This window comes from Poromitra crassiceps (assembly GCF_964638095.1).
Source record: "Poromitra crassiceps genome assembly, chromosome: 19".
NCBI lineage: Eukaryota > Metazoa > Chordata > Actinopteri > Beryciformes > Melamphaidae > Poromitra > Poromitra crassiceps.
In genome coordinates this window covers 8314418-8327654 of record NC_139646.1, presented here as the reverse complement: position 1 = coordinate 8327654, position 13237 = coordinate 8314418, and the positions used below count along the sequence as shown (strand labels likewise).

Here is a 13237-nt window from a genome sequence, read left to right as displayed (position 1 = left end):
AAAGGTTATCCAGACGATTCATTCTGCCAGTAGTGCTGCTTATATTTTTGTAGACTTGGATGTGCAAATGAGCAACATGGATGGGGAAAGAGAAGGAGGAGTGAGATTTAGTAGGAGAGACAGGCAATTAGAGGTCAGTGAGATAAAGTATTACTACGGAGCCATGCTTCTCTCATTATCTCCCATTTAAAATGTCCCAAAATCCATGAATGAAGATAAATCCAAGTTAGACCAGCACTACGCAATACTGTCCCCAGTGGCCAGCATGTCTCTTTCACTCAAGTGAGATTTATAGGCTCCTATCAGGTTTTAATTCCACAATTCAATATCTGAGAAATGAGTTTGCCCAGTTTTGTGGTGAAGGCTACTACGGGGAAGTGACATGTGGCTCAATGTAGAGTAAAGCTCTCGGAATCCAGACATTTTCTGCTTCTTTCTGTGGCGTGTCTCCATTTTTCTATGGTTATGTGTTGCACTACAGTGAACTGTGCTGTTGTAGGGCTTCAGTATTAATAGATTAGATCGATAGACGGACTGACAGCAATCTTATGTTGCCGAGTTCACTTGCTAGGTTTTTCTTTTGGTGGATTAGAATTGTTGTTTATGAGTGAATCACTGCAATATATTGTTTTGATAAATATGCCCTTGGCAGTGTTGTGTTTTAAATAAATGTTACCGTTCATATTTAAAACTTGAAGAGCCTATTAGTTTAAATCAATTTCACAAAAAGCAATTTGTCTTGCAGGGTCTGTTTTCACCAACAAGCCCCTGAATGTCATCACAAACAGCAATCTGATCCAGCTTCTGGTCGAGGCCAGAGACGAGGGAGATCCCATACGCTCTACTTATGCCTCCATAGATGTGCTGATTCTGGACACCAACGACCACGCCCCTCTCTTCCAGCAGGACACCTATACACTCACTGTCCCAGAGGACACACCCACAGGCACCACCCTACTGACCATCTTTGCAGAGGACCAAGACTGGGGCCCTGAAAATACCCACCTGGACTACGTCATTATCAGGGGAAATGAGGAGAGGCAGTTCTGTCTCGAAGTAAACATGGTTCACATTGAGAACCAGCAGAAGAACGTAGGAAAACTTGTCCTGTGTAACCCTTTAGATCGTGAGACCACTGAGAGCTACACACTAACAGTGAGCGTGTCCGATCGAGGAATACCTCCACTGAACAGCTCTGCTGTCGTCATGGTGACTGTGAGCGATTGCAATGACAACGCCCCTGTATTTGTCAGTGCAGAGTACCATGCCCAGGTGAGTGAGAACACCGTAGCTGGTACCAGGCTGGTCCAGATCAGGGCTCAGGACCCTGACCTGGGAACCAATGGCCTGTTGCGTTATGACATTCTTTCGGGCAACAGCAAAGGCCACCTCAAGCTGGACCCTCAGTCTGGCCTTTTGGTCGTCAACCGCCCACTCGACTATGAGGAAGACCCAAAATACACGCTGACCATTCAGGCGTCTGATGGCGGCGGGTCATCTGAGGAACGTAATGTGGCTTTTACAGTGGTCTTTATCACAGTGCTGGATGAGAACGATAACACGCCATACTTCATGTTCCCTACGTTGAACTGTTCTGTGTTGGAGAACCTCCCTGCATTTACCCCTGCCTGTGCTGTCCACGCTGTTGACAATGACTCGGGGCCCTATGGCCAGCTCACCTACTCCATCCTCTCCTCCTGCTTCATGGACTATGGCAGCGGCAGCCCTGAAAGAAAGGAGGTGTTTGCCATCGACCCGCACACAGGCGACATTCACACCAGACAGACCTTTGATTATGAGCGAGAGAGTGAGTACTGCTTTGTAGTGGAGGCCAGGGACAAAGGTGACAAGGCGGCCACAGTAAGGGTGCAGGTGACCATCAAGGGAGTGGATGAGTTCAGCCCCGTCTTCACCCAGAAGCAGTACCACTTCCTCTTGCCTGAGAACGCCAAGCTAGGACAGACAGTTGGCTTTGTGATGGCCATGGACCACGATAGTGGAGTGGACGGGCTCGTGGAGTACTCGCTGGTAAACCCCTCACCATTTTTCTCCATTGACAAAACAATGGGTGCCGTCTTTGTGGCAGGTCTTGTGTATCGCAGAAGAGGCAGCCACGCCAGAGAGGACATTGTGGAGCTGACGGTGTCTGCAGGCAGTCCCAGATTGGACTCCAGGACCACCACCTGCCTAGTGTCCATCAACATCTCCAGCTCAGCCGAAGCGCTCATCGGGGTGCCCCTCAATGTGCACATGCTCACTCTGTCTGTCTCGCTATTTACGTTCCTCCTTCTCCTCATCATTTTTGTGGCTCTGGTTCTTCGTTGCAAGATCAGAGAAGCTGCCAGCGAAAAGGCCGCCGCCATTGCCGCTAGCTTGAACCGTGGCACAGGCTCATTGGGCAGATTACGCCGCCAATCGTTAAACGGCGTCTGTCTGCCGGAGTTGAAACAGCCCAACAGCATATTGGCAAAGAAGGACATATCCAACCCATCCAGACATCCGGATTTGAGTGGTCGTGGTTCAGCAGAAGGTGAGACAGCAGCGGACCAGGAGATCAAATGGATTAACGAGTACCCTTGTCGGAAAAGGGCTGGATCCATGCCGAGCAAACAGACGTCGGAGATCCCGGACTCTGCCATTCCAGTGGACAATATCTCCCGCCAGTCCATGGGGGCAGGAACGTACCACACAGTATCCATCTGTAAAAGTTTAGTCTCAGGGATGGCCAGTGCAGAAAGCCTCCACCACTTCAAAGAGGAGGGAGGGGGCGAGGCGCTCCTTCCTGCAATGCTTAGGGTGGGGGATTTGGAGGAGAGCATTGGGTTGAGAGGGTACATCCCTCTCTTGGAAGGCCATGGCACTGGGGGGTTCCTCTATTCACGGGCAGATCCAGAGGAGCAGCTCCATGGTAGCTATGGATGGGACTACCTTTTGGACTGGGAGCCAGGCTTCCAGCCTCTGGCCTCCATCTTCAATGATATCAGAATGTTCCCCGACGAGGAGCTTGAAGGAGGCCATGAGGACATAGCAGCTGATGAGCTTGAAGGAGGCCATGAGGACATAGCAGCTGAGGAGCTTGAAGGAGGCCATGAGGACATAGCAGCTGAGGAGAGCTGGCTCATGCACCCACCGCCGTTCATAAGCGGAGTGGCTCAGCCTGGCATCAGGACTGTGCCTCTGCGGATGTCGGGGCACATGGGCAGGAAGCCCCCGTACCCCCAATATGCCTATTCTTCCCTGGGCAGAAACACAGGACTGGCCCCTCCAGCCACGACCCACAATTTCTCCCCATCGCTGTCTTCGCTCACCATCAGGACCCCCAGCGCCTCGCCAGTGGTCTCAGAGACTGGCATGGGGGGCATCAGACTCGACTGCAAGCGTCTTGGAGGCAGAGATACAGGTGTAAAGTGAATGAACAAGACTGGCAGAAATAGGCTTTGACACTGAATTGATCCATGACATTCAATACCGCCTTCCATTTGCTGTCTGAAAGTATTTGATGATATATTATTTTCAGTCTAAAATATGATCTTTGTACAAGTTAAACAGGCTGTTTTTTTTTTTTTACAAGAATTGTCCTCTGGCACATGCTGTATTAACTGGACACTATACAGTTGCGTACTGATCATGACTTCGAGTTTCAGATGTTGTTTCTGTAACAAAACTAATAGTTGGAAAAGCCTGAACTCAATCTTGCCTTATTATATTATAATGCAGCTCTTTCAATAAGAGCAGATGTTTGAGTCAGCAATTAATTATTGGGTGTTTTATTGTAAACATCTTTGTATGTGAAGAAAATGAAACACTTCGTTATTGCAGTTAGTTGTTGTAGCCTTTAAATGGAAAATATTTCAGAGTTGGTTCAACTTGAAGAATGAAAGAAAAAGGCAGCCCTGTTCTGTAGTTAACTCTATCTTATTGGAATCATAAAAACCAGGAGTTTGACTCAAGGCCTTTTTTTGCCCCCCTCTCATCCCATTCCTTAATATACTCTACCATTAAAACACCAGTAAAATCACCCTTGAGACAGAACTCACTTATTTTATTCTTAGAATCTTGGACAGTTCAGTCTTCCAAAGATAGAAATTACTCTAGCAATAAATCATCAAACCCTAGAGCTAACACCAATATTGTGGATACTCTATACCAGTGGTCCCCAACCACTGGGCCGCGCACCGGTACCGGGCCGCAACGCATTTGGTGCCAAACAAGCCGGTCCAAAAAAAAAGTAATAAACTTAGGCTATAATATTATAGGCTGTGTGTGGTAGTTGAAACATAGTTTCAAGTTGACGTTTATTTAAGTTTGTAGTTAAAACAAAAACATAAATACTGTATAGGCTACATACAGTACAACACAAAAGGCTGTTATTTACCCTTTGTTGCCACCTGGTGAGTAAATATAACTAAAACCATTCAAATTGACAACCGGTCCACAACTTTTTTTTCCATGTATCTACCGGTCCTTGGCATAAAAAAGGTTGGGAAACCCTGCTCTATACCAGTGATACTCAACCCGAGGCTCCTGAGCCACATTATGGGTAGTTGTGGCTCTTTTAAGTCCTACTTAAAATAAATAAATAAATTAAAATCGAATAAAATAATGGGAGGAAGGGGACTTTTTTTTTTATTGTGGCTCTTGCAAATCTTTTTTTTGTCAGTGTGACTCCTGAGTAGGGCAAGGCTGAGTACCACTGCTGTATACTATACAGTGTATAGTATAGTAGTATACAAATAATTATTTTGTGCACTGTATATAGACTCCAGGGATTTTCCAGGATATGGACAAGTCTTCTACTGTTACAGGTACATGACAACTGACTTTCATGCTTCTGGCTTTGCCTGTTCAGGACATGGAAGACTAGTCCACTGGCTTCTATCTTTTTTATATATATTTTATTTTCATTTTTTTTATAGAACAATAAATTAACAAGACAAACGGTCTCAGACAGGAAAAGAAGAAGAAAAAACATACTGTACAACATCATTGACATTTGGCATTGTAACGTGGTGCTACCAGCCGCATAAGGTGCATATGTGCCTGTGAGAGATATTGTGCATAGGATCTCACTCGAGGGGTCCATGGGAAACCAACCGGGCAAGCCGTCCATCACCCCCAACCTTAGTCACTACTCACTAGTCATTTTTAACCTCGTCAAAGTAGGCCAGAAACGAGTCCCAAATAGTTGAGAACCTTCTAAGCGAGTTGACTCTCAGGAACCTGAGTCTCTCCATCTGTATAACAGAGATAATGTCCATCAGCCACACTTGAAAAGAAGGTGAAGAGGAGGACTTCCATTCCTTCAGAATGAGTCTTTTGGCGACAGTTGTCCCCAGTGTCAGAGATTGTTGCACAGCTGTAGGGAAGTTCAGAGAGGACTCAGAGCAGCCGAAGATGGCGAGTTCTGCCTCCGGCTGCAGGGTTATTTTGTAGGCCTTAGAGTACCAGTCAAATATTTTGTCCCAGAATCCCGTTAGTGAAGGGCAGAACCAGAAGGCATGAGATAGTGTGCCCTCAGACGCTTGACACCTGTCACACAGTGGTGAGACAGAAGGGAAGATCATGTGTAGTTTATGCTTGGAGTAGTGAAGATGGTGAGCGACTTTAATTGGATCAGCTGGTGTCTGATATTAACTGAGCAGAGTTGTACCATAGACAGACTGCTTTCCCATATAATGTCAGATAAATCAATACCAAGTTCCCCCGCCACGCTTCTCTAATATTACACTGGCTTCTATCTTTGGCAGAGTTCCCCATTTTCCCCATTAATATAAATGAATGGATCCGTTGTGTGTGTGTGGTGTGTGTGTGTGTGTGTGTGTGTGTGTGTGTGTGTGTGTGTGTGTGTGTGTGTGTGTGTGTGTGTGTGTGTGTGCGTGTGCGTGTGCGTGCGTGCGTGTGCGTGTGTGTGCGCTGAATGTATATGCTATGGGCACCTTGTTAATGGCCAACATCTTCTTGTATGGTACAATTTCCAAGGAATTGGATGAGTTTTAATATTAAAAACCACTTTGCAGTGAACAGACTTTTTTCCTGTATTTTCTCAGGCTGAACATTTTACAAAATGTGATCTAGTTGGTCTTAATTCAGGATGATTTATTGGCTTGTAGGTGAACTGTTATTTTTGAGAGTCATGATTTCTTACAAATGTCAATAATAATGTCAATGAAAATACCATTTAAAATAAAGTTTTGTACCCTTAAGTCACATTTTATTCTCTTGTGGTTAGCATGTTCAAAATAAGACAAGGTAAATGTACAAAACTATGTTTGTGAGCTGTATTTCCACCATAGAAAATAACCCATCTAAGACTTGACTGTTGTGCTTCCAATGAAATATGATTGTTAGGAACCTGGAAGTCCCACTCTTTTCAATTCATTAGAGTAGAGAATTTTGGTTCCATCAGGAGAGACTGAAGTGAAAAGATGGTTTGAATCTACATATTTATTTTTCATTGCAGATAAAGAGGGGGGGGGGGGTCCAATAACCCCCTACACTAGTTAAGAGCACCATCTTAAAGGGAAGAGAAACGTGCTTATGGTTTGAAAAGGATGAATGTTAACATCCCAAATGCAGCTTAAAGTTATTTTATTCAGAAGCGTACAGTAGTACTAGACAATTATCTGCAATAACACCTTGTGTACTTCACACTACCCATGTATTGCGATCATTTGAACATGCACTTTGTGTTGTTGTAAAAGGAATCTCTTGCGCGTCAGCCCCTCCTCCGCAGTGGGAGGTCGGTGCTCTCAGAACAGGACGGTATAATAAAGAAGGAAGATCCTGGAGCACTCAATTCACTGGAAAGTGATTTTTAATAAGGTGCAGTACACTTTGTGTTGTTACTTGTTGAAAGATGGAGTGTGTGTGCTCTCTCCAAAATGTTTTATTTTTCTTTTATCAAGCTTCTTCGAATGTTCCTCCATTTGCTGTGTCCCGGTCGTTGCCCCTCTACCGATCTGGGGAGAGCTGTAGACTAACACATGTGACACGTGTAGCTCTTTTCACCTGAAAGCTCCAGGGAGAGCTGTAGACTAACACATGTGACACGTGTAGCTCTTTTCACCTGAAAGATCTGGGGAGAGCTGTAGACTAACACATGTGACACGTGGAGCTCTTTTCACCTGAAAGATCTGGGGAGAGCTGTAGACTAACACATGTGACACGTGTAGATCTTTTCACCTGAAAGCTCTGGGGAGAGCTGTAGACTAACACATGTGACACGTGTAGATCTTTTCACCTGAAAGCTCCGGGGAGAGCTGTAGATTAACACATGTGACACGTGTAGCTCTTTTCACCTGAAAGATCTGGGGAGAGCTGTAGACTAACACATGTGACACATGTAGCTCTTTTCACCTGAAAGCTCCGGGGAGAGCTGTAGACTAACACATGTGACACGTGTAGCTCTTTTCACCTGAAAGATCTGGGGAGAGCTGTAGACTAACACATGTGACACATGTAGCTCTTTTCACCTGAAAGATCTGGGGAGAGCTGTAGACTAACACATGTGACACGTGTAGATCTTTTCACCTGAAAGCTCTGGGGAGAGCTGTAGACTAACACATGTGACACGTGTAGATCTTTTCACCTGAAAGCTCCGGGGAGAGCTGTAGACTAACACGTGTGACACGTGTAGCTCTTTTCACCTGAAAGCTCTGGGGAGAGCTGTAGACTAACACATGTGACACGTGGAGCTCTTTTCACCTGAAAGATCTGGGGAGAGCTGTAGACTAACACATGTGACACGTGTAGATCTTTTCACCTGAAAGATCTGGGGAGAGCTGTAGACTAACACATGTGACACGTGTAGCTCTTTTCACCTGAAAGCGAGGAGTTTCACCGGCAGGACGCGTGGAAGAATCGCGCTAATTCCCCCCAGTTCCCCTCGCCCTGAACAGGTGCCCCCGTCCAACCTTAGGAGGCCCTAGTGCAGCCAGCAGCCAGGACACATACCTTAAACGTAATCCGGGTTGCCACCCGCAGACACAGCCATTTGGGCCTATATGGATGCTCGACCAAGCCGGAGGTAACATGGGGGTTCAAAGGTGACACTTGGAAGGCAGGGAATCTCTCCCACTGCACTACCCGGCAGAGGTCCTCTTTCCAAACATTTTAGTAGCATCAGTGCTTGGGCAGTGATTGCGCAAGCTCGTACATTCAAACACTTCTTCATGAATGTTACTGTGCTTGGCTTTAGAACAATGTTCATATATTGACGAGCTGTCTGCTCAGTTTGCGTCACAGTATTGGAAATGCTGCTGCATCACTTGTTCTATGTTGGAAAGTCACACTGCATCCACAGACTTGGCTTTGTCGTGCATAAACCCTACTGGTGATCACAGATCTCTCTTACTGGCTCAGTGTTCACCCACAGATATTTGATATTTGTAGTCTTTGTAGAGATGAAGGCTAAACTACACAGCATCAATGCATTTTCTATTTAGGCTAACGGAAGGTTTATTGAACATTGGTTGACATTGGCGGGTCCCTCATTTGTTCCTGTCAAATGCACCGTTTCATTATCCTTATTTTCATATTATTTTTCATTATTTAACAAGCTGTGTTGCCTTTCCCCCTCTATTGTCCGTAACAGTGATCTGAACATCCAGCATTCGGCTACTCCAAGAGCAGTAAAGAAATAGGCTACAAAGCAATTCAACGTGGCGGCTCCACTTGGTCTGCTGTTAATCCAAATATGCTATCTTCAGGGAACACATGCCGGTAGAGGCCAAGAAGCCGAAATTGTTATCAGATATTTTCATAAAAGATAATAAACAGTCAGGCCCAGGCCATACCAGTCACTGATAGGTGCATTGTTTATTGACTCAGTTCGGAGTCCCCTCTGTACCTGCTTGGTGGGTTTTGACAAGCTCTGCACCTCGTCTATTTGTGATTTCAGCCGGTCCTTCTGGCCCCGGGAGCCTGGCGATGGAAGAGATCTCTCGCCATATCAGGTGATCTGGCCAAACAAGCATCTGTGTGTCTCAGCACATAGCTCAACAATCACGGTCGCCACAGCTGGAATAAAGAGCTCCTCAGTGACTCTTTCTCAAACAGCGCCTGTCACTCAATCGGCCAACAACGTTTGGAAAAGAGTCTGGAGGCCTGGGGGCACAATAAGGTTCCTCTGTACTTATACAGAGACACAAGATAGTGTCTGATTTTTGGATTGGCAGAGAACACCGTTTTATGTACAGCATGTGTTTGAGATAATTTGCACCGTTTTACGAGACAGGCAAGTATTTCAACGGTTGGAAACCGACAGCCATCCCCAATGCAGATCATTTGAGGAGAAAAAATATATGACCGGACAGAGCAGTGTCAAACAGCAGGCACAGTCAAAACAAGGCGATCAAATAATGATTTCCTGCTTCCAGCGCAAATGTATGATTGTCTGTATTAGATCATCACTTGTCAAGGGTGAGATCACAACGTTCCCCCAAGAAGTGTCTTCTTCTCTTCAAGACTTCAGAGCAAGGGGGGGAAGATGATTGCCTCACGTCTGACCGATGTTCAGTGCTAAATGCTCATCTGATGTTCACTTGGAAGGGGATGTGTTGTGACAAATCCAACACAGCTGCGCTCTCATCCTGGCTCGGATTTCATACTCATCTCTCTCTTTGCTTTCTTTTGAGATATGCATTGGCTTCTAAACAAGTCCTGCGTGGTGGTTGCTGGCTTGGATCTGAGGAGACCTCGGGCTGCATCATGCACTGTAAGAAGTTAGTTTGCCTTCACTTGACAGCAACGCCAACACTTACGTGTGGAGGCGGGGGAAGTGCATGTCTGGGTGACAACTGATTTTGTAATGATTTGGTCCTAGACTGTTTTCATATCCAGCTTTCTATCCATGGTGTGTAAACAGTAAAAAAAAAAAATCAGAAAAAGTAAAAACGTGAAACATTTACCAAAAATATTAAAAGGTAACAGATATTCTAAGTAGTGGAAATATATTTTCCCAACTGGACCAAATATGGACCAAAAATGTGACTTGCTGTGGCCTATTAGTTGAGCATTCATGTAGACATATTTTTTGTGTTTACTGCCTGTTATTTCCCATGTCTCTTGAGTACACATTTATTTATGTTTAGCTAAACTGGCCGTTTTAACATGGATGAGAGGTAAATCAAATTAAATGTAATTGCACCAGCCTGGTGCTGGTTTGTTATGGTTTGGTGTTGCAACCAGGAGGAGAACAGTGGTAGACTGGATGCTAACATTAAAATGATTACCTTTGTGTAGGCTAATGTTGTGTACATTTATTTGTATGACCCCGTGCATAAGATTTCCATTACTGCTCTGAACTTCCAAAGTTCTCAGTCTCACAAAAATGGTAGCCTATAGGTTATTATAGAACAAGGTCAGATTGATATGTGCAGGGTGTCTGGGTACCCACCATTGAGACCGGATGTTCAATTCCCGGCAGCGGTACTTCTGGCTTGGTCAGACGTTCTTACAGACACAATTGGCCGCGCCGCAGTTGGAAAGCCGATGGGGTATGTGTCCTGGTCGCTGCACGGTCGGTCGGTCGGCCGGGGTGCCTGTTTGGGGGGAGGGGAACTGGGAGGAATAGAGCTGAACAGGCACGTTCATTTTTTTTGCCCTGGAGGCCGGAAGTGAGTTCCCCATTCATTTTCTCCATAGACATTTAGAAAAATCCTTATATAACACAGAGTTTTTTAGATGGAACCAAGCCAATCCGTGACCTACTGAATCATGAGTTACCATAAAACAGTGGTTCCCAACCATTTTTGTGTTATGTACCCCTTGAGCTGTTTTACCATGCCAATAGTACCCCCTCACTCATGTGTGTCCGGACCATAATTATCCTAAAGTTGTTATATTAAACTTATATTAAACTTTTAGTAGGCCTCTCTAACACATCTCATTAAATGAAAATAATTTGAATGACTCCTCTTTAATACAATTTTGACAGTTTTCAATTGGGAAAAAGTTACCAGTTTTTATCATTTTGGAAATACATTGTAATCAAATCTTTCCAAGTACCCCCTGCAAGCTGCTCAAGTACCCCTAGGGGTACACGTACCCCTGGTTGGGAATCACTGCCATAAAACATTTCACTTGGAACAAAAACAAAAAATATGCTCCAACTGAAATGTTTTATGGTCACTCATGATTCAGTAGGTCACGGGTTGGCTTGGTTTCAGCCTTAAAACGTGTTCTATAAGGATATGGATAAGGATTTTTCTAAATGTCTGGAGAAAATGAATGGGGAGAACTCACTTCCGGGGGCTGGAAACGTCACGGAAAAGTCACGTGTCTGTTGAGCTCTATTGCGTGATCCTCCCACATGCGCTACGGCTACGTCCTGCCGATGAAACTCCTCACTGTCAGGTGAAAAGAAGCGGCCGGCGTTTGCACATGCATCGGAGGAAGCATGTGCTAGTCTACGGCTCTCCCCAGATCAGGCAGAGGGGATGGAGCAATGAGCGGAACAGCAGGGGGAATTTGCCAAATACAATTGAGGAGAAAATGGAAGAAAACCCCCCAAAAATGTTTCATAAAATGAAAGATTGATATGTGCAAAGTGAAAACAGTACAAGCATTTTTTTAACGTCTTCAAAAGAAAATCGTTCGTGTTTTTATACAACCCTCTTGTTCCTGCACAAGTTCTTCAAAATGGAAGCAAGAGATGGGAAACAAGCGAACTGCATGCTGGATCGGCCAGTCAAACCCCCACCATGCAGTGCTGAAATGCATATAATAATCCCCAAAACATTTGTTCATTTGTTTGGCAGCACCTTGTGTCTGGCTTGCCTGTTTGACAAGATCAATGGAGTGCCAGTTGGGTCACTCTTCCGAGAATAAACAACACCCACAGGTATTTGTGATTATTAAAGAAAAACACCGTTTGAGTGGGAGTAGGGGTTCTTCTTCACATGCGTATCTTTGGACACAAGCGACAACAACAATGAGTCGTTGGACCAAAACACACCGATTATTAAACACAGCTTTCATTGTAGGACTTTGTATGGAAAAATGAGACATTTTACTTCGGTGAGGTCATCCACCATTTAGTCATAACAAAGCGAGCACAAATGCAGTGATTGTTCCATCGCAGGCGCTCGCCGAGTCAACGGAACAAACACATCCAATGCAGTTAATTGGCAAAGTTTGGGTTTTACGGCAGAGCCCAGAATCTGTTTACCGTCTATCAGCACTATTGTGGCGAGGAAAATATATGGTGGCTGCTCCATCATAAATCACCACAAGGCCCTTTGACTCCAGACAATCAGCATATGTGCAGCCCCAATATTTTTCCCTGAGATCTGTAAGTTAGTCTAAGCTGTCTTGCTGAAACATTGTATAAACATTGTCACACTGAGAGCATATGTTATGGTTCGTTTGCAAGCTGGAAACAATCCAAATGTTTTCACCCCAAAAAACAAAGGGGCATAGTTGACGACCAGCTGAAGAAAGAAACGTTAACCAACAGGAATACGAGTAAACCTGCTGATTTTAAATAAGACCTAGACTCATCACCGGAGCGATAACGAATACAGCGTCAGCATGTATTTACAATAAGACTTATATCTCATCACTAACGTATTTTTCTCACGGCACCATGTTTAATCTTCGCCAAGGGATCACAATGCAGTTTACATGAAGAATTCATTACAGAATAGGAATGTGAATGAGTAAGCCGCACTTGGTGACCATAGCTTACCTCCGTTTTGATCAAAAGCATGTGGGACATCTTTTCTATACTTTTCAGATGTTTGACAAGTGTGTGGGACGATGTATGCCAGAGTGCACTGCTATGCCTGTGCCTGATGGAAATCAATAGAGACATGATGTGGGATTGCTGAGTAGAGCTGGGAACAAGGTTTTTGAAGTGGAGATGGTAACATGCAGCATGTAGACATCGGCTTGTTACTTTGTGTGAGATTTTCAAGATCTTATCTATAGGCCTTTTTCTTTGTTTTGTTTTGTTTTTTGTGTTTTATACCTTCTTAAATAATTGAAGAGTTCCATTCAAAACCACTATTTATACACAATTTAGAAAATAAAATCATTACATAAGCATTCAATATCTCTAAAATATACAGATCTAAAAATATATATTTTGTGAAGCACAACCTGAACCCAATTTTCACACACTATCCTTTAAAAAGTAGCGTAATCAACCATTACATAAGAGCAGAGAGGGGGGGAATTTAATTAAATAATTCAATAGTAGGTGTCCTTTTTTCCCCAATTGTGTATATCTAATTAT

The 13237-nt window shown here is 44.4% G+C and overlaps 1 protein-coding gene across 1 annotated transcript in view; it reads left to right on the top strand.

Annotated features, from left to right (window-relative positions):
- The window catches only part of dchs2 (dachsous cadherin-related 2), a gene marked incomplete at both ends in the record, with an annotated part of 35255 nt that extends 31849 nt beyond the window's left edge, over positions 1 to 3406 (top strand). Inside the window, 2 exon segments of the mRNA XM_083655760.1 lie at positions 746 to 3371; positions 3373 to 3406. Coding sequence (XP_083511886.1) covers positions 746 to 3371; positions 3373 to 3406 — 2660 coding nt within the window.
- Between the last annotated feature and the right edge of the window lie 9831 nt (positions 3407 to 13237).